The sequence below is a fragment of the Aspergillus melleus genome (genome assembly GCF_016097325.1).
Source record: "Aspergillus melleus strain CBS 546.65 chromosome Unknown contig5, whole genome shotgun sequence".
Classification (NCBI taxonomy): Eukaryota; Fungi; Ascomycota; class Eurotiomycetes; order Eurotiales; family Aspergillaceae; genus Aspergillus; species Aspergillus melleus.
In genome coordinates this window covers 3,283,968-3,308,658 of record NW_025763374.1, presented here as the reverse complement: position 1 = coordinate 3,308,658, position 24,691 = coordinate 3,283,968, and the positions used below count along the sequence as shown (strand labels likewise).

Sequence of the window (24,691 nt, the reverse complement as noted above, 5' to 3'; positions counted from 1 at the left end):
GTCCATCTAGTTACCAGTGCTTCCAAAGCCACCAGCACCACGCACGCTCTCCTCCAGCTCTTCCACAACCATAACCTCAGGGGTATAGATCTAGAAGAGAATGCATCAGCCAATCCATTCATCCTGAAATGTCCCCTCGACACTTCTTCGGCAACAAAAGAGCCAAACAGGGAGGCAGAAAGCAAAAGAAGGAACAATAAACTCACCCTCTCCAAAACCAACTGCGCAATCCGATCTCCCTCGTTGATAGTGAAATCGACATCCGAGAAGTTGAACAGCAACACCTTCACCTCCCCACGGTAATCGGCATCGATGACGCCGGCGCCGGTATCGATGAAGTGTTTCGCGGCGAGACCGCTGCGGGGGGCGACACGGCCGTCTACATCAAATCATAAGAAATAACCTTGTTAGCCTCGTGTTCAGGTTACTTCTCATTCAAGCCAAGCCAACACAACACAGATCTTCCTTCTCTCTCAATACATAACCCTCTTCTCCCCAAACCCACAGGAACAACAGGGCAAAAAAAACCCCAACGGTACAAGGCAATATATCAGGGACAAACTTACAAGTACCCTCCGGCACAGCAACCGAGAGACCCGTATCGACCATAGCCTTGCCCTTGGCGGGGATGACAGTCGCCTTGGCGCTGTAGAGATCGTAGCCGGCGGCGAAGGCGGAGCCGCGAGTCGGGGCACGGGCAGTCTCGGTGAGTTTCTTGACGAGAAGGGGAGGGAGACGCTGGGTGGCAGCAGGAACGGTCATGTTGGCGGCGGCGGTGGTGTCGTCGGTGTTAGGCTTGGTGCGTTTGGCGAGGGGAGAGGCGGGGAGGGAGGGAGGTTGATGCGTAGTAGTGGTGGATTCGGCGGTGGTGGTGGGAGGGGGAGTAGACTCCTTGGTCATGGTATGTCTTGAGTGAGGATCGGTAGGGAAGATAGGAAGAAAGAATGAAGGAATTGAGATGGGTTGAATTGAATTGCGGTCAATGGGCTTTTTTTTGCCCTTGCTTTTTTTTCTGGAGGGGAAGACGCGTCTGGCGGTGAGACGAGCACCCGCGTTTAATGGGTGGGGCTGCTGTTGACTTACTCCAGACCTTCATGGATTCACTTTTGCTGGTTCCAAAGATGGTCATTGGGAGGTTTACTTATGAATACTGGATTTCGACTTGTTTTTTGTCTTCTAACTCATGCAGAAACCCATTGATGACAATCGTAAAATTGGGTAGTTGATTGTCGAGAGTTTAACCCTAATTAGGAAATGTAATGGAAGAGCAAGTCGATCGTGGATATCGAGTGACCATAAGTGATTCCTGATCCGAATCGTTTGGCATGGCGCGCCTTGCTGTTTACTGGTGAATAGAAGTTGTTGAATCGAGTGCGTCCAAATCAATATACGCGGACGTGTATAGATTAGGCTATTGTGGACAACAATAGTTCACAACCCCAATGTCCGAATATTTCGGGATTCGGATACTCGATAGATTATTGCTCCGGGTGCTCTGCTATATTTGTATATTAAGACCACTTCTCATTACAAAATCTACTTTACGGAATAACCAACAGCCTCGCCTCCTAAAATGAAACGGAGAACTCGCACACTAGAACTCCGATCCGATGCCGAAGGATCTAGCCCAGTCCATGGCATCCATAGCACTGTACATATGAGGATAGTATGGCTTAGGGCAGTGCGATAGTCTCATACATCCCACATCATGTTGGTTCGAGGTTTGGCCTCCATCCAGCGGCCGCACAGACATAGTAATGTTGGTGTCATACTAGTACAGATCGACAATATCCAATCAATATCCAACACCCCCAACAAACTGTTTAGATGATCTCCCAGGATCCGGCTAGAGGCCGAAGAGCCAATCTCCGTGTCAACTCAGTGTTGGTTGATGGATTCATCTCCATACTCCAGATTCTACGTAGTATCCCTACGGCCTACGAGGCCTCGACCCTCGAGTCAATAACATGAACGATGCAACCAATCGGTTGAGACCGAAGAGCGTTGCTATTGTGGCTTTAGTTAGTGTATAACACCAAGGACCCCAACAAGGGCTTCTCGTAGCAAACAAGAGGCATGTTCTCGGGTTTGTTGGGTGACTCGTCGAGTCACGAGGCTGGTGCTAGTCCATCGCCTGGTCGAACTTCCGTGTGTTCAATGGGATAACCCTCAAATGATTACCAGCTCTTTGGCCAATCTGCCGCATGCTTATAGACAAGACACACATGTTCTTGGTTGAAGCAGGGCCCACAATTGCTAGATGCCAAACTCGGACGTTGTTCATGTGAAACGTGTTTGCGCCAGATCTGAGACCGCAAGGGGACATTGGCCACGAAAGCCATCAGAATCTGTGTTATCTTTCAGTCCCGACTGGAAGGGCTCGAATTCAGGTGTCTGAAAGCTTAGTTGTAGCGCGAGAGTCTAGAATTGGGGTGTCATTGGGTCACCTGGATCCAGCAGTCTGGTAACATGGTCAATGCTGCCAGAGGAAGACGACGGGACTTCGTTGCGATTGTCGTTGCCGTGGGGTCTCCGCAACGTGGTCGTAACTGTGCGTGGCCACTTCCGATGCATACTTTATAGATCGAATATTCTGATTCCCCGAGTGCCATTGACGATGGTTGAACCAAGACACTGCAAATCGACAAGTCGGTCCGTCCGGGATGACTAAGGCCCCGTACGCCGTAGACCGAGGCGCCTCCCCGCAAATGCCAGACAGTGGCTGTTTAGCCTCGGTCCGGTGCGACGAGCTGAACAGAGCATTGCGATCGCCCTGTTCTTATTACCGACAATCCACCTGTCGTCCACCATGGTTCTACTGGTCAACCACAACTCAAGTACCCTACTTACATATCGATAATATAATCTACACCACACCGACTCGAACTTGTCAGATACGCCACCCCCCTTAACCCCCTTGTTCGTCATGGCCGGAGCCGTCCGTCAACCGATCGACATCCCTTCGCTAGAGCGCTATATCGACACAAATGTGCCAATTATAAAGACGCCGCTGGAGGTGAAACAGGCAAGTGCACACACGGTCAATGCGGCGCGATGACATCCAGAGCTCTGGCTAATCCCCGGCTCAACAGTTCGGTTTTGGACAATCGAATCCCACCTACCAGCTGATCGCCGCCGACGGAAGCAAATATGTGTTGCGCAAGAAACCTCCCGGTCAACTGCTGTCGAAGACGGCACATAAAGTCGAGCGCGAATACAAGATCATTCATGCCCTAGAGCAGACCGATGTCCCCGTACCGAAAGCCTATTGTCTATGTGAGGATAGCAGCGTCGTTGGGACCCCCTTCTATATCATGGAGTTTCTGGACGGACGAATATTCACCGATCCGGCCATGCCTGAAGTTGGTGCGGAGGAGAGAAACGCATTGTAGGTCACGATTGAAAGGGAAAATCATTTCCCCCCCTCCCTCATGCTGTCCCTCCCCTCCTCTCCCTGCCCTCGTGACTCGGTACTAAAACCTGGTAATTCCTGCAGATGGAAAGACGCGGTCCGCACGCTCGCCAAGTTCCACCGAGTCGTCCCCGAATCGATCGGATTGGAGAAGTTTGGGAAGCCATCGGGCTTCTATGACCGACAGATCGCCACGTTCACGGCGGTCTCCCGGGCACAATCACAGGCGGTGGACGTGGAAAGCAAGGAGCCGGTGGGCGAGCTCCCGCACTTCATGGACATGGTGCAGTTCTTTTCCAACAAGGCGACTCAGCCGCAGGACCGCGGCAGCCTGGTGCACGGCGACTACAAGATCGACAACATGGTCTTCCACAAGACGGAGCCGCGGGTGATTGGCATCCTGGACTGGGAGATGGCGACGGTGGGCCACCCGCTGTCGGACCTGTGCAATCTCACGAGCCCGTATTTCCTCGACGGCACGGATCACAAGACCGACGAGTTCCAACCCAACGCGATCCCGGGCCTGCCCACGCGTGATGACTGCGTGCGGTGGTATCGCGAACTGGCCGGTTGGGACCCGACCCCTGATATACTTTGGGGCGATGCGTTCTTCTCGTGGAGGAGCTCCGTGATCATGCAGGGTATCAAAGCTCGGTATGCGCTGAGGCAGGCTAGCAGCGCTAGGGCGCAGGAATATGCCCAAAAGACCGTCCCGTTTGCTTTGGGGGCGTGGGAACGGGTCCGACAAGTGCAAGCCGCATTGCCCCAAAAAGGCAAATTGTAAAGGTTACTAGCATGTAGTTTGGCCCCTCCTCTTTTTCTTTTTCTTTTTTTATTTTCAAAAGGAGGATGAAAGGATGAAGTGGGTTAAGTGGAGTTAGGATTCTATACATTTTTTTACTTGTTCAGTGCCTGGTACCGTCGAGTTTTCATACTAAATATGGCAAGCATAACGATTGACGCAGGATTTCTTGAACCGTTGAACTCCCGCCCCGGTGGATATGACTCTTAAATCTCTTTAGATCTTCGGCTACTCCGTGTCATCCTGCTCATCCTGATAAATCAATTCAATTACCTAGCATTGTTCCTTCTTAGAATCTTAGGTGACCGGAACCGGATCATCTACGTAATTAAGAGCAAAACATAAATTATAATGCAAAATAAAAAAAAATTAAAAAAAAAGCAAAAATAGAAATAATGATCACCCAAATTTTGCCCGCGCCGGGGCCAGAAGACGGCCAAATTTGATAGAGCGTAAGCATGCCAGTTGTCATGACTAGGTAGCAAGGGGGAGGGAGGGGCCAATTTGCCCGGACTCCCGAGAATGTAATCTGTATGCAAGTACGACGTACTCCGTACGGAGGGGGTGAAAACACTGGGTACAACTAGGTACAGTATGTACTGTAGGTAGGTAGAAGCCAGAAGTCAAGACCCGAAAAGTACCTACCTAGCCAGATACCACCGAAACCAGCTACCTCGGTCAGCCCAAGTAAGGGCAGTCTCATTTGGAATGGGAATGTCAATGAGGGCAAATCGACGAAGACCTATGAAAAGGGCTACAGGAGATGCAAATGTCTCGTATAGACATACGACACCGAAATATGCAACTAGGAAGAAGCCCGGACCAGTGAACGGTCACCAGCGCAGTGTCAGCATTGAGCCGCCTGGATACAAGATAATTGGGTGCGGCTCATATGAGGCTTTTCTTTTTCTTGTTTTTTTGTTTTTTCTTTTTTTTTTTTTTTTTACTTGTCGTGCTGATTGCTCGCGTTATGGTGCTGTGACTGTGTCTTCCGACACCCCCGGCCCCTTTCCACTCCTTGGTGCTTTCTTGGTCGCTTACAGAAACGATGGAAACATCGAAAATAATTGTCGACAGAATAAGAGGGAGAAGAATTTTTCACTTGGCCCTCCTAACCTCACACGATCCTTTTTCGGGCCGTGCACTTGAAGGATTCGACGACCTATGGAGTACCTACCTAGTTCTACCTGGATAAAAGAGACTCCAACACTCCACAGCCCACATAAGAATAATGCAATCCATATTACGAAGGACCCGCGTCATGCCCCTGGCCCCCGAATCGAAGGACGAAGATCCAAGCAAACGAGAGAGAGAGAGGGCCTGAGGGGTGAAGGGAGGCCGGGATGGAAATGTAAGAAAATAGAAAAATAGAAACAAAAAAAGACAACAATCGTCACGGAACACTGACCAGACAAGAAAGAAAGAAAAAGCAAAAATAAGCCGTCCGATCGCGAAGAGAGGAGAAAAGAGATCCCTGCAGCCTAGCGGCTTATTAGCGTTTTACGGCTGTCGAACGAGTTAACCCAGGTAACGAGTTCAACCAGCGCATGGAAGGTGATTATGATGATCAGCCTACGGCTTACTGGAAAGAAGGCTAGCTTTGCTGTAGATAATGTCATAGCATCTTGTTGTTCCCGGACCGCCGATAGCGTGATTGACTCGTGAACACCAAATGGTTACTTGATGAATATCATACTCCGTAGAATTAATATTAATATATTAAAATAGTACTCCCCCCCTCTCTGGTGTAGAGTGCTCGGTACGGTAAGATGTCTTCGGCGCGGGCCGCTTGCTACCTTACCTTTGGGGGGAAGATTGGGGAATGGTCGACCACAGGGCTATCCACGGAAGGGGGCTCTACGGGGGTCATCTCAGCAACTTACAGTAGCATTTGTACGTATGATTTTATTTGCTATGATTTTATTTCTACGCGGTATATTCGTATTCTTCACCTTGACGGGTTTCCAATTTATTTAAATTTCGGCGGGATTCCGATCGTGTGCGCAAAATAAGAAGGATAATCAAATTAGAATGAAGATCATATCACAGACCAGGACGGTGGCTGACTGATCGTAGGATGGACATAACTTTAGAATTAGGGCAACTTTGGGCAACGACCATCAACTTTGGCGTCGAACAAAGGCTTACACCGTACCCAAAGAAAGAAAGAAAAACCAGAGAGAGAAGAAGAGGGGGTGAAGGGTTACAGAACCAGTCGAAACCCCCCAGCCAAGAAGATTGTAGCCCCTCCGGAGGTTGGACAAGAGGAGACACACCCATGTTCTACAGCATACAGGCTGCTAGGTTTAATATCCACACTTGCAGCAAGGAGGGTGAAGAGGGGGGCAACAACACTGCCATGGGCCATGGGGTCATAAATTAATTATATTGGGCGTGAAGTGTGAACGGGTGAATTGATCCGGGCAAACATTAGGGTGTAAGCAGGATGTGGAGAGCTTTGGGACTCTCCATTCTGCATCCACATTTTAGTTGGTATCATGTCGGCCGCTAGTACTTTTTATAAGCCGGAGTCCGTCAGGTCTGGAGCAGTACCTATCCGTCCTCTGTGCGTCCCATTGAGGACGACGATGATATAACTCGTTGGAGCTAACTAGTCAGTGACGGAGGAAGGAGTCTAGGTTATATAAAGCGGAGGCTGGGAAGATCCAACACGGACTGACCGAGGCCCTGAAGATCGTCCAGCGACGGTCGGTGGTGCAACGAAAGGACTGGGAAAGGTTGCACGGAGAACGGATGGGCAAGAAAAGTGGTGGAGAAGGATGAGCGTGGGAGGGGAACGTGGGGCCACATCTCGCTCTCTCTCTCTCTCTCTCCCTCCTTACTCCGTAGTCTGTTGTACCCTCGAGGCGCATGATGATGATGAATTCTTCCATGAATATCCTGTCCTACTTACTCCATGGCCTCCGCCTGGTCGAACGGTGCCTACCCGATTGACTCTGACCCCGGTCGCAATCACAACGAGACTCCGGTGCGAATACTCAAGTTCGCTGCATTGGAACGCTATGAAAATCTTAAGGCCGGAAATATCAACCGATTGCAGATGACGGGTTGTCTTATCCTCGATCACGGGTCGGGATTTGCGGATCTTTCTCTTCTTTCTATTTCTTTTCTTTTCGTCTGTTCTATTTTTCTGGGCACTTGGCTGTTCTGTCTTGCGTCCCGTACCCATGCCCATGCCCTTTTGTACTCGTACCTTGTACTCTTCCCTGTACTCTGCAGTCTGATGAACCCTAACTAGCACGATGTGCGGTTGGTTGGATGACTAATTAGTGACGTGGTTAGGTTGTAGTTTTTATTTTATTACTTTTCTGCAATTATTTCTCATTTTCCTCCCAGTAATTAATCTTCTAGGCCCTCTTTGTCATCCTGACGGACAATGCAACGCCGGTGCGACTAGGACGGAGCGGTGGAAATGCGGAATGTAGGGGGGAGAACTCGTGAGGGCTTGGGATATTTTGTCCCTAAATTAATAAAAAGAATAAGAGTTCAACCCAACGGTGAGGCTACCGAAGTTACCGGTAGCCCAGTAATCACAGCCTACTGGAGGATATCATCATCATCATCGGCAGGACAAGCGCTGGGACGGGAAAAGTGCAGCCTCGTCGCCTTACCGCTGACTCATCCAGGATAAGTCAGAACTAAATCGAGTGGATTCGATAGGAAGAACAAAACAGAGGAAGTAAAATTGAAGAGGGAGTATTCATGTATGGTACAGCGCCAGGAGTCAGGATAGAATCTACATAACACCGTAGAGGATCGCGAGACAGAAGAGCGGAGGACAGGCAAAGTTCCACGGCGATTCGATGCAGATGAACAGTTCAGCCTCCTCGTTTTTCCCTCTGCCACGGACCAATCACGGACACTTCAGGTGGGAGCCTCAAGTGATTTTGGGTTTAGCGGAGTTCTGGCTCTTGTCGGGCCTCGTGGATATTGAGGATGAGGAAAATAGTCTTCTTCATGAGAGCACTCCGAGGCTCAGTAAATACTAAATAGCAATTACTCTTGACTGGGAATGAACACTTTGGGGTTTTGTCTGTAGTGTTTTTATTATTCCTCTTCTATTCTTGTTACTATTCTTATAGGGCAACCACCTTGCCCTTTTGCTCTTCCCTTTCCCCTCTTTCCTTCTCTTTCCCTCCCTCCCCTCCCCTCTCTTTTCTTTCTCCGTTCTTTCTCCCCTGATCTTCCATGGCGGTGGATGCCTTCTTCCCGTTGAGCCTCCCGTGATTTTCCCTCCGTCTTGTCTCCTCTTACCTTCATCTCTCCTTCTTTCTCTCTTTCTCTCTCTGTCTACCTCCCTCCCCCACTTTGTGTTCAGCCTGCAGTGTGGCGTCTCTAGAGTCAGCTTCTAACCCTCCGCATCCCTCCGCGAACGTCTACCTATCGTTGAGTTCAATTTTCTTTTGGTGAAGGAGAAAGGTTCAAGTTATTCCAAGACCCAAAAAAAATCATTGATATCATTCTCATCATTGACGTGCCTGAATCGCGGAATATGAACTGATTCCCGTTGCAGTAACCGAATAGGCAAACCAAACGACTCCTGCTACGGATTTAATCTGGAGGAGCTACGACTTTCTGTGCACCGTGCAAGTGCCCCGAAGCCCGTCAAATCATCAATCGATCAACCCGGTTCCCTTCAGCCATCCTTTCTTATCCACCTTTGGCCGGACGGAATCCGACTGACAGTGCTTGCTTTGTGATTGTTCTCCACTCCGTCTTTCCAGCTGGGCCGGTGGTGGAGCGTCGCTGGGATTCCCTCCTCAATCAGAAATCAGCATCCTGCCCTACTGTCCTCCCGACCAGGCTAATAATCCATCCAATCCACCCTCCCGTCGTCCTGGTCTCTCTCTCGTTGCTTCGGTTCTGCCATCGCTAGCAGCCTGCCTGCTGACCGCTCCCCCGTCTGACCTTAACCTTTTGCACCTGCCAAGCGTCATCACAGCCGACTAGTTAGCTTCAACTGGCTGATTGATTGATTGATTGATTGTTCGATTACTTGCTTCACCAGTTTATTTGTTGTTGTTGTTTTTTATTATTTGGTTTACTTTTTTCTTTTCCTTTTTTTTTTTTTTTTTTTTTTTTTTTTTTTTTTGATTTCCCTCCCGTTTCATTTTCATTTCCTTTTTTTTCTTTTTCTCTTCTTTTTCGAACGGGGATCGCTGCGTCGCATCGTCCGTCCCTATAATTCTTCCTATTATTACCGTTACGACCTGGGTACTCCGTACTATTATCCCGGACAAGTTTCTGGTCCTACGGCCACCTCCAACAAGCTGCCGTCTCTACTCGACCATCACTGATGCTCCGACTCCGACTCTGAACGACGAATTACGACCCATGTCCTCGGACTTCTGACTGACTCTTACTCCTCTTGGCCGGTCCTCTTCTCCCTGTGATTATTATGGGCTCTGGTCATCGCTAGACCATGACTTTTTCTATGACCACCTTGGTGTTATTGTTCTCCTCCACTTTTTCCATCGGAAGCCGGCCTGCGTCTTAAGTTCCTGTCATTATTACTTCCGTTTTTTCGCCCTCCCCCATCAAGCCATTCTTGTTGCCGTTGCCGCTGCCGCTGCTTTGGTAGTCGCAGTCGCGCTTGCCGTTCCTCCACGTTTTCAAATTCCCACTCTCCTTATTTTTCGTTTTTTATTTTATTTTTTATTATTTTTCTTTCCGTTTTCCTATTTGGCTCCTATCCTTCTTATTTACATATCGGCGAGCCTCACTCCCTTCGGTTGATCTTCGTTTCGTTGATTTTGGGCCTCGGGTCTCATGCGGTCGGCGCATCGTGTTCGTCCTTGATCGCGGCGTCTGAATTGGCTCCGACTGAGCCTCATTTCTAAGTGCGGCTGGTGCCTGGTTCCGGTGGTGTTCGCCGTGTCTTGATGCCATCTAGCAGGTAAGCGTTTCTTTGCCTCGCGCTCCTTCAATTACCTGCCCTCCCATTGGAATTTGCATGAAGAGCTCTTTTTCTTCCCTCACATTTTTTCATGGCTACTTGGTGCTTGTATTTTACATTCCTTCGCCAAGGATGTTACCTTGTTCTTTCTTCCTCGCCCCTTAAGAAAACGGCAAGACGGGTGGTACCTTACTTGAAGTGGAACGGGGTTCCAGTCATCTACCACCGATGATGCATGTATCTATCTACCCTGATTCATCCTCGTTTCCCTCCCCCTGCTCAAGCGCTTCGAGAGTCGCAAGAGCCGCGATTTTCTTGCTTTGATCGCACGATTTACTACCATGTGCCCTCCTGGGTGCTTTTTCCTTTTGTTCCCAATTTTCTTCCCCAGGCGTCATTAATTAACCTCCTCTTTCCCTTCGTCTTTTCCTTCGCTATCCTGGTTCAAATTTGGTCATATAATAGATAAACTGACTAAATTCCTAGGAATCCTGGAGGCTACCACTGACCGGCTTGCCCCACTTAAATTCTGTCGTTTGCTCATTTCCTCTATTTCTCTTTCTTTCGTCTCGCGCGAAACCAGCACTTCTTGGGTCTCTGTGTTCTGAAGCATCCGGGACAGAGAACGGCAAAGCTTGAGAGATATCAAAAGGTGTGGCGCGCCTGATGCGTCCGAAGCCGTGGTCTCTATGGACAGACCTTACTACGATCCTGATGAGGAGCCTCGTTCCCCTGGGCTAGAGATTTCTAAAGTCAACTATGAATCCAAGGACTCACCGCCTCCTTTTCTCCAGAAGGGCTCCGATAGCGACACTACTAAAAAGTCTGCAGACGAGGGAACATCTCATGACTGTTCCCGTAAGCACCAGCTACAACCCTCCAAGCCCAGCACAACAGAGGGTAATTCGGTGCTGATCAGCTATTTAGACCCGAACCGACTGGACATTGCTGCTTTCGAAAGAAATCACCCCCTAAGTGAGGATTTGCGGCGCGAAGATGACTTGGATTTGCCGAAGAAATACGTACTGAGCAAACCGGAACCACCTTCCGCTACGGACGAATCTCTAAAACTGGCCCAATCTGCTCTTAATCTGCTTTCGGACAAAGAGCCCTCTAAACCTGAAGAAGTGCCTCCAGTACCACTTCCGTTAGTCGGAATCGGAAATGGTCCGGACAGTCCTCCCAAGAATAAACTTGTCATACCTTCTCTTTTGTCTCCCGATCATGACTCTCACAAACGAGAACCGGACTCCCCTCAATGTCCCCAGAAACCATTAAGTTCTTACGCCCCGGAGGCGAAGCCAGTTGGGCCCCATTCGCCTCTAAGCAGGTTTGTAATACCTGCGTCGGAGGCCTCGGCACATGACCTCTTACCGGCTCTCCATTCACCGGACAACAACCATACCTTGCCCTCCATCCAGACAGCACTGGGACTGCCTAGTGTGTCAAAGGAACCCCCTGGACGCCCCAACGGATCGTCCCCCCTTTCTCTTCCTCCCGTCACCGCTGCGTCGCCACCTGCTCTTAGAAGTGAGCCGGTTTGGGAGCAGCAACGTTCGGCACCTTTTTGTCCTCAAGTTCCTCCCAGTCCGTATTCACATTGGTCACCCGCGAGTACTAATGCTGGGAATTTATCGGCCGTATCTTCACCTGCATCGCAGAATTCCCATTGGCGATCTCTCAAATCGGAGATATCCTACCTGACTTCTCCATATGACGCGCACTCGACGGCCAAGAATCCGGCGACAGGCTATCCAACTCCTACAGACCAAACCCCTGCCAGCACATGCGACAGGACACCATACAACCCTCCGACGCAATCTAGCGGTGCCAATGTTTCAACCGGTACTTTCAAATGTGCCTCGCCAGGGTGTACTGCTCCCCCTTTTCAAACACAGTACTTGTTGAAGTAAGTTACTCTTACTGTCGTATAACCTCAAGAATGGAGTGCTTAGATAAATAACAGCTCCCATGCAAATGTGCATTCGCAAGAACGACCTCATTTTTGTTCAGTCGAAGGGTGTCCTCGTGGGCCGGGTGGAAAGGGGTTCAAACGTAAAAATGAGATGATACGGCATGGCCTTGTTCACAACTCACCGGGTTACGTTTGTCCCTTTTGCCCAGATCAGCAACATAAGTATCCGCGACCTGATAATCTCCAACGGTATGCTTAACGAGCCAGTAATGGACAGACGATGGAATTGTACTGACACAGAACAGGCATGTGCGCGTCCATCATGTTGACAAAAGCAAAGATGACCCCGCACTCCGTCATGTGCTTTCTCAGAGACCTGAGGGCAGTGTACGCGGTCGACGTCGCCGACAAAGCGTTCAGTAACGCTTTTGCGTTGATCATTGACCCGGGCATCTTCGCGTGAAAGGTGACTTTCTCAGACCCATCGGGAATTACGGGGTCATCTTCAAATCAGGGGACTCCATATATAGTCCCCCTTGAAGACTTTATTCTACCCTCACCTTATTGTATACTGCACATGCATTACGAACCATTGCATTTACTTCCAAACTTATATGCGTCTTCTTTGGTTGGTTTTCACCTTGTTCATGTTGTTTCAGTCCGTGATACCAAATGTCTAGAGTCATTGAATTTTTTGTCATTCGTTCTATGTTTGCATATACGCCGCCAGATTTCACTTTTATAATGCAGCGTGGGAATTGTATAGGAGTATAGGGCTTTCATCGTTAACAAATAAGGGCGTTGAATGCTTGTCTATTTCATCTTTCATCTTTCATCTGATTTATCATCGTACTATGTGGGCTTCCTTGCTAGATGCAAGTTACGTATACAAGCAAAGTGCTAAGTGTACAACCCACAGGATTATTACGAAGGTGTTTCCCAGCGATATGGGTGTTTTTTTTTTGTCTTTGTTCTCGTTCTACCTTCTCTTTCCAGAAAATTGATGACTTAACACATATGAATGAATCACGGTTTCATGAATCAGAGATAATTCCCAAAAGGGAAGGGGCAAAATTCAGAAACAAATAGCGAAACCATCATAAGGCCTGCGTGTGTAAGTTCCGTTCTAATAGTACATATTTTATCCCAAAACAAGCAACATGAATAACAGCAAAGGGAAGCCGAACAGAGAAGGAAAAGATCCAGTCAAATCCAATCTGCAGCATCGTGTTTAAGCCAAAAAAGCAAACAAATAAGAGAACATGAGCCATGATACAGAAAGAAAAAAAAAAAGCAATCAAAAAAAAGGTCAGCAAAAAGTTATGAAAAACCAAAAATGCAAACTCAGAATCAAGATTGAGATCAAGATCAGGATCAGAAATCCCTCCTCCGATGAACCCGTCGCACATGATCTTTCATATTATCGACCCGACTAAACATGCGTCGACAGTTGGGCCATTCACACGAGATACCCGGGTTATGTTTCGCCTCGTGACGATCCCGGTCCTTTTTACTGGAGAAGCCGCCGGTCGTGGACTGCGCGCACTCCGGATACCGACAGAAGAGGTGTTTGCGGTGTCGGTTGAAGTGTTTCCGGAGATCGCAGCCGCGACGGAAGGTCGTTTGCGAGGTGCAGCCTGGGTACGCGCATCGCCAGCTGCCGTCGGCGTTGGGGATGCCGTATTCGGTGAGGTCTCGCGGGCTGGGGCTCGGTTGGCTGGTTGGCGTGTTGGTGTCTTGCGTGTCGTCGTCGGTCATGCTGGCGATGCTGCTGCTGCCGTAACCGTTAGTGGTATGGTGGGAGTAGTAGTGGCGGTCTCCTCTGCTGGGGAGGGGCGAGAGTCGGGAGCTAGAGGATGGGCAGGGGGTGCCGGGTGGAGGGAAGAGGGATGTTAGGTGGGAGGTAGGGAGGTGGGGTGATGAGGTGGATGAGGAAGGGGCGGATGTCATGTAATAGGATGGTTGGTGGTGATGAGGTTGATTCTGCAGAGGAGGATACCACTGCTCCGCGAGGGGAAAGTAGGCAGCAGCGGCGGAGGAGGTGGGAAGCATGCTATTGAAAGATTCGGGGCCCTCGAGGGTAGACTGGGACGGGAGATCGAGGTCGGATCGAGAGTATTGATGTAGAGACTGGTCTGCAAGATAGAGTTGCTCCATACTTGGGCCCGCGTTTGAAGAATGAGGAGGAGATCGCGCGAGATGATACTGATCCATCGAGGACAGATCGGTCTCGGCATAGCGCTGCGGAATGTATGCTGGTGGCGAAGAGTAGAGATTATGTTGCGTAGGCACAGATCGCATGGTTGTGTAGGTTGCAGAAGATGGAAGGATAAAGTTGTTGTCCGCTGGGGATGGGTTCATGTTGAATACAGAACCGGAATCAGTATATGAAGCGGCACCGAATGACGACGATTGCTGTTGTCGGGTCTCCCCGTATCGCCTTCCAGGGCGACCTCCGGACAAACGAGATGGGTCCATCGGGAGTTGAAACTGAGAGTGAGAGGCAAAGATACTCATGAATGGTACAAAAATGGTGGCAGCAAAGTTAAGGGCGTTAGAAGTTTATTGGTCTCCAAATTATTGCTTTCACTTCGGTTTGGGGAATTTCCGGTCATATAAGCAATTGAGGCTTCAATATAGAAGGGATTTAAAACGACTTTCCCCATGTCAGATGTGGCTATGCAACCCTTCTGAGCTGACGATTGACAGGGTTCTCTGGAAAGACAGAGTTCTAGAAACTGATTCGTGTTCGATGCTCAACGACTAGCAAATGAATGTAGAAACGCTCATTTGAGTCACTTGTCAGAAGTTATTCTTGGTCGTCCGCCTGGCCGGATTTTTGTTCCTTTCCAAATTTTCGGTTGTCCACTTTTATTTTTGGCTGGAAGCTCAACGTCACTGTCGCGTATCTCCCCTGCAAGAGTGAAACTGAAGGATCTTCAGCTTCGTCACGTTTTCTGGCAGATGTTTAGGACGTGATCAGCAGCCCAGGCAAAAGATAGACGAATGAACGGTGTCCCCAGAGTTCCTCATGTATAGCTGAGACATCATAATCGCATGAATCGGCATTTGAGGGGCGACTTAAAAGACAGTTTCGTCGCTGTCTTATTGGGCACGGGTGTAAACAGGTAACCGATGACGTTCGAATTACCAGAAAACCCCGGGACCGGGACGGTGGTGCGTTGGTCTGTGTCTTCGTGCGCCGCTATTGTCGGGGGCCCTCGCTGCTAGTCTGGTGTTCCACCGTGTGTTTTCTTCTCGCCATACTCAAAACCGTGGTAGGGCTGAGGTGCCACGGGGATGCCGGAGCGGACACGGCGTTGTTGTGCATGGCGGAGAGTCCTGAAATCAGTCATCGGTCACGTTGTCTCTCGACAAGGCCCAAAAAGGCGTTTCGAATGGATTCGATCGATGATGACTGGCTGAGGCGATCATGACCTGACCGGGTTCTGCGTGATCCCGTTTGTCCACATTCTCGGGAGCAGAGCCTCAGCACTAGCATTTCCTTGACCGGGGGTCATGCAAGACAAGGGGGTAGGGGCAACGGTGCAATTAAAATCAACAAAAGACGAGTCAATTAGAAAAAAGCCCCTCTTTCTGATCGAACTATCCCCTTCTCACCGTTGAAAAAAATTAGTACTTCCTATGCACACCGACTGCGAGTCCGGTCAGGCCCCCCACGCAAGCCTGTTAGCCCCGAAGAAGATAAGCGATCGACACTGTCGGTCATGGCTGAGACACAAGATCCAGCCAGTCTGGTGGCTTCATGGCGTGCGATTTATAAGCCTCATATGCCGCTTTTCTGCAGTCGTTGCTCAATTCCCGACGTCATTTGCTGGCTTACTTGTGACGTCCAGGGCAATGCAGAAGTTGGAAAAGCCAAGGCGCGAAAAAGTAAACATCATTCAGCCCCATGGTAGCTGTGAAAGAGCGGTGTCGCTATCGCATGCCGTTTATTGCTCTAACCGTTCAAGAAGGGGATGGGGTGCAGTAGATGATGTACTGTAGGTATCAAGCGATGCAAGCATATACGATCGTGGGAAAGCAATTTCGGGAATGTCGCATTTTTTTCCTGATCGGTTGCGCGGAAGCCGCCCGGTCTCTCGAGTTCAGCTGAAGCCACCTTCAGCCTTGCGTTTCCCCTCGCTCGTTTAGTCTATGGGCAGTGGGTATTCCATCTCTATCGTCGACCGTTAGGTGGTCAGACTCCAATTCAAATCCAAGCTGAGCACCCAAGAAAATTTACCCCCCAAAAAAAAGGATTTCAAAATCCCCATCAGTCTATCCCATCTCGGTATAATAATCTAGTGGCTAGCAGTTCTGGGCACTTGATTTGGGTCTGCCAACAGAGGGGTGACGAGGTCTGGAATATCGCGTCTGTCCTTGCCTTTGTCTCTTCGCCTGTACAGAATGTAATGTTGAACGACGAAGACCAAGTCAAAGAGGATTGTGACATTTGACAAGAGAAATTTGATCGGATTGCCCGTGATTCCACTCCAATCATTTTGGAAACTGGAGTCGAGCACTAGCTGAATCAGGGACAGCACGCCTCCCGACAGATCCAAGAGGATCTGGACAATACTCCAGCCGTCTGTAGATTTGCGTTTATAGTTGACCCACGCCTGAGGCACATACTTCACAATGGTGATGATCAGCTTCACGTAGGAAAGAGTGTATATCTGGGAGTGTTGGTACGTCTATGTTAGCGCGAAGCTTTGATGACAGCAACGGGAGAGACCTTTGTAGGCCGATCTGTGTGCTTACTACGTCGATCCATGCCCAGGTCGAGGGTTCGTAGCCCTGATCGGGACTCCGTGCAAGAACGATGACGATAATGATGCCAACGGCGACGATTGACCCCCAGAATAGGCCAGCAACTGGTTTGCTAACCCTTTGGAAGCGTGAAACCTTGAAGCCCCAAATCTGCGGCCAGAATTGGGTATAGATAAGGGAGCTTAAAACGACGGCATGGAGAGCAAAGGCAAAATCATTGAAGCGCACAGTCGGCTCTTCCGAAAGCGGATGACGAGCAGCGTACTGGCCTCGAATTACGGGCGAATACAAGAAGGCTGAAGTATACGCTGTATAGCAAACGAATCCTAGGACGTTAATTGTTGGGAAATCGATGGCCAGCCCAGTCGTCGCACGCCGTCGGAAATTGCTGATGGGTTGTGGATAGAAGGACGCCGACCAACAGATCATGCTAAAACAGATCGTGTTAGTCCCGATCCGATTAGAAGTTAATGACAATGTTCATCGAAGACCTACTAGATCCATCCTAAAAGACTGCATTGCGTGTAGCCTAGTCAGTACGTTAAAGTTCCATAGGATCAGGCTAGACTTTGCGATTCGGAAACCGAGTTGCTCGATACGTACCGAGATAGAGCCCTCACGAAGATTTCTAGCTGAGATACCATGACTACCGAGGCGATGAATGAAGGAAAGGAGACATTTGATGAAGACAAAGAAGACGAGAGAGAGGATGAAGTAGGGCGGCAAGGGAGGAGACACCCCGTGGATCGGCAACTGATAAGATAGAGCACGCGATAGGGCCCCGAACGGCAGGCGGTCAACGGCCAGCCGCGCTGAGTCAGCGGCTGGTTGTCCGGGATATGCGCTGGCACGCTAAACCGCAAACGGCAAACAGTTGATGCCTCGAGGGCTCGTCGTCCCCCCAGACGCTTCCAGGCCTCTGCAGCTCCCTCGGTGGATTTTGTGCCTTGGTGATTTGGTGACTGGCTCTATGACTCTATCCCTCTGTTTTGAAATCTTCCGATCTCTGTCCTGTCCTGGTTCACCCTGGACAACCGTCATTCGATCTCGATCGATCTCCCCCACCCTTGCGTCGCTCAGTCCATACTACTCCGTCGTCAGCTTCATTCGCATCTGACCATAAACAACTTTCCATCAACGAGCTTCTGATCGCATTTCGACTCTCCCCGACGATATCAAATCCCGTCATCTGTGGTTTGCGCTGCATCGAGTTTCTCAGCCTTCGCTCGCGACGACCTTCGATCGCCTTTCCTTTTCTGCGCATGGTGCATTCTCCGGAGTGGGGGATCTGCTAGATCTCCTCCGGCCTTCCCGACATTCCAGTGTCTTGTAATCGCCGTCGGAGGAACGCACTTTGATCATCGCTGCTGGAGAGGAAGATCATTGAGGAACATCAGGAATAATGTCGTCCAACTCGGATCTCACTGCCCCCGGGAGCAGCACGTATGCCTCGAATACCTTGCATGTCGGAGATGGAACATGGGACAACGGGCGCGACACATTCCTTCTGCCAAATTTGATGGGGCTCAATTATGATACTATGCGCTATAATGGTGGGTATATCGGTGCTGCTTCAACTGTTAATTTCGGGCTCTTACACGGTCTATAGGAATGGGAAATCGGTTTCGAGAAATGCCGCAATACCGCACCCTGATAATCGCTCACGGTGTCATCGCAACTATTGTGTTCCTGGGCCTGGTGCCTATGTCAATTCTAACCATTCGATATTTTTCCCGCTGGAGTCCGTTTTGGGCCTTCAAGTTACATGTGTGGTGCCAGGTCTTGACCCTCTTATTGAGTACCGTCGTCTTTGTCCTAGGTTGGTTTGCTGTCGGTCCCAAGAGAAGTCTGTCGAACCCACACCACGGTATTGGGCTTGCAATCTACGTGATGGTCATATTCCAAGTGTTGTGGGGATGGCTGGTCCACAAAATAGAAAGCAAGAGAGAACGTTATCACGTTCCTTTTAAGCTCGTCGTGAGTCCTGCACTGCTGAATGTTTTTTTCCTTCTTCCGAGCGTCGTTCAAAAAAAAAGCTAACTTGAACCCAATGCTAGATCCACCGATGGATTGGTCGTGCGCTTGCCATTCTGGGACTTATCCAGATACCTTTAGGTCTCACTCTGTGGGGATCCCCGAAGTCCTTATTCATCCTATATTCGATCGCCGTGTTTGTTCTTTTGGTAGCGTTCTTCGTCCTATCGTACCTGTATGACACGGAAGGTTATCACCCGGGAGGAACCGATTACGATGGTCGACACAGTTATGTTTCTGGTCCTCCTGGTCCCGACGATCGCCGTCACAACAGCTTTGGTCGTATGGCCACGGCGGGAGCAGCCGGGGCTGGATTGGCCTCCCTCTTCCGTAGGCGCTCCAGGAGCAGAGGCAGGGATCACAGATACGACGATCCGCACACATCATTCACAGAGGAAAAGTACTCTGACGAAGGATCGCGTCGCGGTGGCTGGGCCGATAAATTCCTGAAAATAGGTGCCATTGGAGGCGGTGCTCTTCTCGCTAAAAAGCTATTCGATCGGAGGCGGAACAAAGAGAGTGATCGTGAATCTGGACGATATCGACCTGCCCATACTCGAACGGACAGCATGACAGAAGACAGCTTGAGTCGATTGGAAGATGGACGGAGACCAGCACCAAGCTATCAGACCCCTCTCAATCGCCCGCCTAGCCGGCCACCAAGCAGACCAGGAAGCAGACCGCAAAGTCCGGGGTCTTCATACTATTATGAGTCGACTTACCTCTCTGGAAACGAGCCAAGACCTTCTCATGGCGCTCGCAATGCTTTCTTTGGTGCAGGTGCATTCGCGGCCCTTAAGAATATGTTCAACCGCCGGAAGGGTGACCCGGACCAACGCCGTATGGAAGAAATGCGTCGTCAAGAGATGGAAGACGAGCGTCTCCAGCGTGCAAACAGTAAACGCCGCTACACCGGAGATGGCTATTATCCACGACGACGAGCCGACTCCTTCACCGCTACTGACTTGTCATCCGACATGACACGCCCTCCACGTGGTCCCTCGCATGGCCCTCCACTCGGCGAGTCTGCTCTTACTGGAGGCCCTACCGCCTCTGGTCCGGTTGATGGAGCGCACTCAGATATGCCACCTGTGCCTCCGACTCAACTAACCTCAGAGCTCCCAGCACGTGATCCGTCACGACCCACGCCTTCTGACTTTGCGGCTGGTGCGGCCGCAGGGTCGGCCCTTGGCGGCCCGTCCAGCCATCGCCGTCGCCGCAGTAGCAGCAGACGCAGAGATGACCACGTGGATTCCCCACCGGTATCTGTCAAAGTGAAGATGCATGACGACGGGCGCCACGTCACTCTACGGAGATTAACGGAGGAGGAAGCTGCCGCTAATCGTGAAGCACGACGCAGAGAGCGACGCAACTCCCGCCGTCGCGCTGGTAGTACCAGCTCCTTATCCGGCGGCGAGGGAAGCTATGACCGATGGCGTCGAGTTGAGGAACTGGAGCGCGAACAACAGGAGCAGATGCGACGAGAACAAGCAGCCGCAGCTGCAGCTGCTCCATCCGGAACTATGCCCCCGGCCTCTTACGCACCACCGCCCTCGAATATGAGCCATATGGCCCCTCCTCCGCCACCCCCGCCTCCAGCCGGCGCAGGTATGCCCTATGGTGCAGGGAGCATAACATCTCCCGGTACATACACCGGTACGGAAGCCAGTGGCGACTATGCGAACAATCGAAGACGACGACGAGCCGAGCGAGCTCGCGCCCGACAGGACAGGCAGCACAGTGTGGAATTCACCTGATGATGGACCATTTGACGTCCACCATCCAGGGGCTTTCGAGCTCTGAATATTTTCCGTCTTGTCTCCTGCTCTTGCAATTTTGCAACGCAATTTGTATAGAACCCCGCTTGTTTTCTTCCCTGTGATATATTTGATTCCCAAACTTCCCCATCATCTTTTCTCATGTCCCCCGCCCCATTTGTCACGAATGTTCTCTATCTACCCCAGTCATGTTCTCTTCTGATGTTCTGTTTGCCCCCAATCCCATGTTTTTCTACGGCCTACCCTTACTTAGCACGATGGAACGGAACGAGATGGTAAGTAATGAAATGCCAATGCAAGCGTTGATCTTTTCCCCATGCCCTTGTTTGATCTACGAATTGAAGACACATGCCCCCCACCACGTTTCATGTTTCATATGCTTAAAATGTCCACAATGTTTCCAATGTTCTAATGTTCAATATTGATCTTGATGATAACATATCCGCGTCCAATCAAAAATGAACATACCAAAAAACATACATGCAGACAGAGAAGAAGCAGACGATGCTCGTATTGATTGACTTCTTCGGTTCCGGATTGATCATTTCTTATTATATTGTTTTCCGTCTCTTGCTTTGCCCACTTAGTTGTTGATATGTTGGTTTATATGTTGATATCATCCTACTGTTTCGTTACCTATCTGTCCACAAAGCAATTCATGACCTCTTTCTGCTTTTTGTTAGTGCTTTTTTGGTACTTTGTCTCTTTTGTATAATTTACGTTTCGTTTTGGCTTGTTCCTCCTGTCTGGTTAGATGGTCTGAATGGATGGACGACATCATAGGACGGAGCTAGATCCATCTTGCTTTCCCTAGTGGTACTTAGCTAGTTATACGTGTACAAATGCAATTGGTTTTCGCCGCTTGAGCCTCCCTTTTTATGTACGCCAGGTCAACTACTTGTGGATCGCAACCATCACAAAATCTCAAAGAGCAAAGTCTACCGATCAAGCACGACACTTCACGCACACTGGTCAACGCGAACTTCGGTGGAAATACAACTATGGTAATGAAAATCAATTTGGATAGACGATACAGCAAAAAGAACTAAGACATTGGAGTTGTAGTTGAGCCCACTCAAACTTAACGACACACATGCAGTAGAGAACATAACCCAGTAATCAAGTCTCAAAACCTCCTACAGCCAGGTCACATATTGACCGCAAGCTTAAACCATTCATCATCACGCACCGAACGCTTGCCCTCCCTCCAGTTCCTTCTTATCCAGCTCTGTCCTTGGTTTGAGAGATGGTTTTACTCAGGACCCTGGGCTTTTCTTTTATGAAATAGCCCAGTAACTGCCTTGCGCTTTTGTTTGAAGGAGGCGCAGAATTTTTTCCAAGCTCGGCCCCGGCGGGTAGATTGGGAGGAAGTATTGTCCGGAGGAGGGTCAGGAGGGGATTGATCTTCGTCAGTCTGACTTTCTGCTTTTGGTTTATCTGCTTCTCCTTCGGCTTTATCAGAGTCTTTGTCAGGAGGAGTATTGTCCGGAGAAGGGGCAGGAGTGATTTGATCTTCATCCGGCCATGTGTTTGTCTGACTTGCGGTTTTTGGTTTATCTGCTTCTCCTTCGGCTTTATCAGAGCTTTTGTCAGGAAGAGTATTGTCCGGACGAGGGACAGGAGTGATTTGATTTTCATCCGTTCGTGGACTTGTCTGACTTTCTGCTTTTGGCTTATCTGCTTCCTCCTTGGGGTTGAACATTTCTAACCATCTTTCAGCTGACGTCTTTTTTCCATCTGCTGATTCCCTTTCACTTTTTTCATCTGGCTGGTCTGGATTTCCTTTGCTTTCAGGTGGATCTCGCCGGCTTTTGTGATCTGGAGGGTCTGATCCACCTCCGCCTGATCGTGGAGGCCGGCGTCGGGTACCTGATGGACCTGGCTGACATGACTGATCTCCGTCTTGTGGTGGGTATTCCCGGCCTGGACCACTTGAAGAGCCTGCTTTATTGTAGCCTTCGCAGGGACTTCCGTCAGCAGCGACTCAGCATCGTGCTTTGATGGGCGAAAACTTACCTCCTGAAGCATGCTGGCGTAAACCCATTCGCGGAGACAGAGTGCGAAGAGGAATATTTTCGGTCCCGGCAAGTTCGCCTTCTACAAGTACCTCATTGTTTCGTCTTTTCGCTAGCAGAGCCTCAAATTCCTCTTGGAGGCTGCTACTACCAGTGTCCATCCGACGGGTCTGCGTAATGGGGTTGTTGGCGGAATCGCGCAGTGCCAATACTGGAGACTCCATGGGCTTCGAGTCTGATTTCAGTGACCTGCCCGGGCTCCTTGTGGAGCCGAACACAGCACCGAGCCCAGAGAGTGAGTCTTCCATGGTGTCTACCCTAGGTTTCCCGGGTGCTGGAGGTGTCGTCCCAAAAGGATCAGGTGACATGTTATCTTTCGAAAAACTGGTCTGCAATCCGGGGTTTTCAGAACCCCACATTTGATCCATCTCGTCGGTCGTGAGCACCCCCAAGTCGGTGTGATTCATAAAGCTGGTTCTGTCTATGTAACGTACCGAACCTGTTGTCTTGACACTGCGGGCGCCAAGCGCGATAGGAGTATCAGTCGGCGGTGTTATCACGATTGATGGTACATCCCGAGGGGTTGTCGGTTCAGTTTCAGTTGGTGGTGGAAGGATCTCTTGGGGTGATGGTGCTCGCTCTGTAGACGAGACTGATTTGGATGAAGACATCTTGCCGGGTACTTTGAGATAATTTGGATATAGAGAATGGTGAGAATGGTGAGAATGGTGAGAATGGTGAGAATGGTGAGAATGGTGAGAATGGTGAATCTGGATTGTAATGGAAAATGAGCGATGCGTAAGTAATGATACGACCGTGTCAAATGATATAGAGCTAGCAGAATTGGTTATGAGAATGATGGCACGTATAAGGAAGAAACAAGGTAAACAAACGTGTTACTGAGAGAAAATGAGTGGCTCGCAGCGGGGACAGCCCTGCGTGAGGAAGGTGTTACCCAATATCTGCTTAACGGGCAGGTCCGGGGTGCTTCAGTTGGTTCATTGGATACGCACAAGCCTTCGGAATGCAAGGCAATGAATGGAAATAATAGGCAGGAGAGACACTCCAGAGAATTGTTATAATTCTACACATTCAGAATTGAGTTCGCGAGTGGATATGTACATAAGGTATCTATTTGAGGACAGCTTGCAGGCTCTCCAACACCTGGCGAACAAATTAGTTGGTTTTCAAGAAAGCTCAGCTCGCCTTCCCCAGTGTGACTTACCTCCAGCTCAATCTTGGCCTCAGCAATATCCTGCTCGCTGCCGCTGCCGCTGGCAATCTTCTGGGCCTCGGTGATCTGAGACCTGACGTTCTGTAGTTGTAAGATTTCCGGTCAGTAAAGTGGTCGTCGCAATGCGGTGGGTCCCGAATACTTACGTCGGCGCTGAATTCCTCCAGAGGGAAACCCTCGACAGCGTTGATGCTCAGCTGAGAGTCGGGCTGAACGACGGCGAAACCACCAGACACTAGAAATTGAGGCCATTCCCCCGGTCAGTTCTGTTCTGCACTGAATAGGAAAAAGCCAGCCATCCCAATTCAATCCTGCGCGGGTATCAACGGGGATCGGACGTACGGAAGAACTTCTTGCTGGCACCACCCTCCTCAACGACCTCGACGAGGCCAGGCTTGAGCTGCTCGATGGAGGGAACGTGGTTGGCGAGGACACCCATCTCTCCGGACTCGGCGGGGATGTTGACCTGGACACTAAAGTTGGGAAAAAGGATCGTAAGTATTCGCGGTGATAAAAGAACGGTCAGGACCGCCGTCACGGTGTCGGTGAATCAGAGATCGGGGGGACGTACACGCCGGTCGACTTGAAGATAGTCTAAGTAGAAGGTTGTTTGTTAGTCATTGACATCAAGAAAGAGCGCGCAAAGAAGAGAGGAGGATGGGTGGCCTCGGAAACATACCTGGTGAGGAAGGGTCAGGGAAAGCTTGATCTTGTCCGACACAGCCTCGGCGTAACCTCTGCGCTGAAGAGGAACGCGGAAAGCGGAGGGACGAGCCCTGAAAGCAGAGCGAGCGAAGCGGAGAGAGCTCAT

At 50.0% G+C, this 24,691-nt stretch overlaps 7 protein-coding genes across 7 annotated transcripts; 3 read left to right on the top strand and 4 right to left on the bottom strand.

Annotated features, from left to right (window-relative positions):
• Positions 1-3,314: 3,314 nt before the first annotated feature.
• On the top strand, positions 3,315-4,196 carry LDX57_009468 (phosphotransferase family protein; the record flags this gene model as incomplete). The annotated part of the gene is made up of 2 exons (XM_046091198.1): positions 3,315-3,388; positions 3,497-4,196. The coding sequence occupies 2 exons, from the start codon at positions 3,315-3,317 to the stop codon at positions 4,194-4,196; spliced, it is 774 nt and encodes a 257-aa protein (XP_045947175.1).
• A 5,140-nt stretch (positions 4,197-9,336) lies between these two features.
• On the top strand, positions 9,337-12,674 carry LDX57_009467 (uncharacterized protein). Its single transcript, XM_046091197.1, has 3 exons — positions 9,337-10,989; positions 11,059-12,040; positions 12,098-12,674. The coding sequence occupies exons 1-3, from the start codon at positions 10,821-10,823 to the stop codon at positions 12,303-12,305; spliced, it is 1,359 nt and encodes a 452-aa protein (XP_045947174.1). The 5' UTR covers positions 9,337-10,820; the 3' UTR covers positions 12,306-12,674.
• Positions 12,675-13,420: 746 nt separating this feature from the next.
• Positions 13,421-14,563, bottom strand: LDX57_009466 (putative C2H2 transcription factor; the record flags this gene model as incomplete). The annotated part of the gene is made up of 1 exon (XM_046091196.1): positions 13,421-14,563. The coding sequence occupies one exon, from the start codon at positions 14,561-14,563 to the stop codon at positions 13,421-13,423; it is 1,143 nt and encodes a 380-aa protein (XP_045947173.1).
• Positions 14,564-16,350: 1,787 nt separating this feature from the next.
• LDX57_009465 (putative L-cystine transporter) lies at positions 16,351-17,248 on the bottom strand (the record flags this gene model as incomplete). Its single annotated transcript, XM_046091195.1, has 2 exons — positions 16,351-16,725; positions 16,811-17,248. 2 exons carry the CDS (start codon positions 17,246-17,248, stop codon positions 16,351-16,353), a joined length of 813 nt encoding a protein of 270 aa, XP_045947172.1.
• Positions 17,249-18,221: 973 nt separating this feature from the next.
• Positions 18,222-20,610, top strand: LDX57_009464 (uncharacterized protein; the record flags this gene model as incomplete). Its single annotated transcript, XM_046091194.1, has 3 exons — positions 18,222-18,372; positions 18,429-18,796; positions 18,877-20,610. 3 exons carry the CDS (start codon positions 18,222-18,224, stop codon positions 20,608-20,610), a joined length of 2,253 nt encoding a protein of 750 aa, XP_045947171.1.
• Positions 20,611-22,335: 1,725 nt separating this feature from the next.
• LDX57_009463 (uncharacterized protein) lies at positions 22,336-23,113 on the bottom strand (the record flags this gene model as incomplete). Its single annotated transcript, XM_046091193.1, has 2 exons — positions 22,336-22,598; positions 22,648-23,113. 2 exons carry the CDS (start codon positions 23,111-23,113, stop codon positions 22,336-22,338), a joined length of 729 nt encoding a protein of 242 aa, XP_045947170.1.
• Positions 23,114-23,777: 664 nt separating this feature from the next.
• ATP16 (F1F0 ATP synthase subunit delta) lies at positions 23,778-24,691 on the bottom strand (the record flags this gene model as incomplete). The annotated part of the gene is made up of 6 exons (XM_046091192.1): positions 23,778-23,810; positions 23,872-23,961; positions 24,027-24,115; positions 24,223-24,353; positions 24,452-24,474; positions 24,560-24,691. The coding sequence occupies 6 exons, from the start codon at positions 24,689-24,691 to the stop codon at positions 23,778-23,780; spliced, it is 498 nt and encodes a 165-aa protein (XP_045947169.1).

Bases quoted from the DNA above. Each gene is read 5' to 3' on its own strand.
- LDX57_009467 (XM_046091197.1), top strand. From the start codon at position 10,821: ATGGACAGACCTTACTACGATCCTGATGAGGAGCCTCGTTCCCCTGGG. The intron at 10,990-11,058 runs GTAAGCACCAGC...TCAGCTATTTAG, and splicing joins AACATCTCATGACTGTTCCC to ACCCGAACCGACTGGACATT. The intron at 12,041-12,097 runs GTAAGTTACTCT...GATAAATAACAG, and splicing joins CAAACACAGTACTTGTTGAA to CTCCCATGCAAATGTGCATT.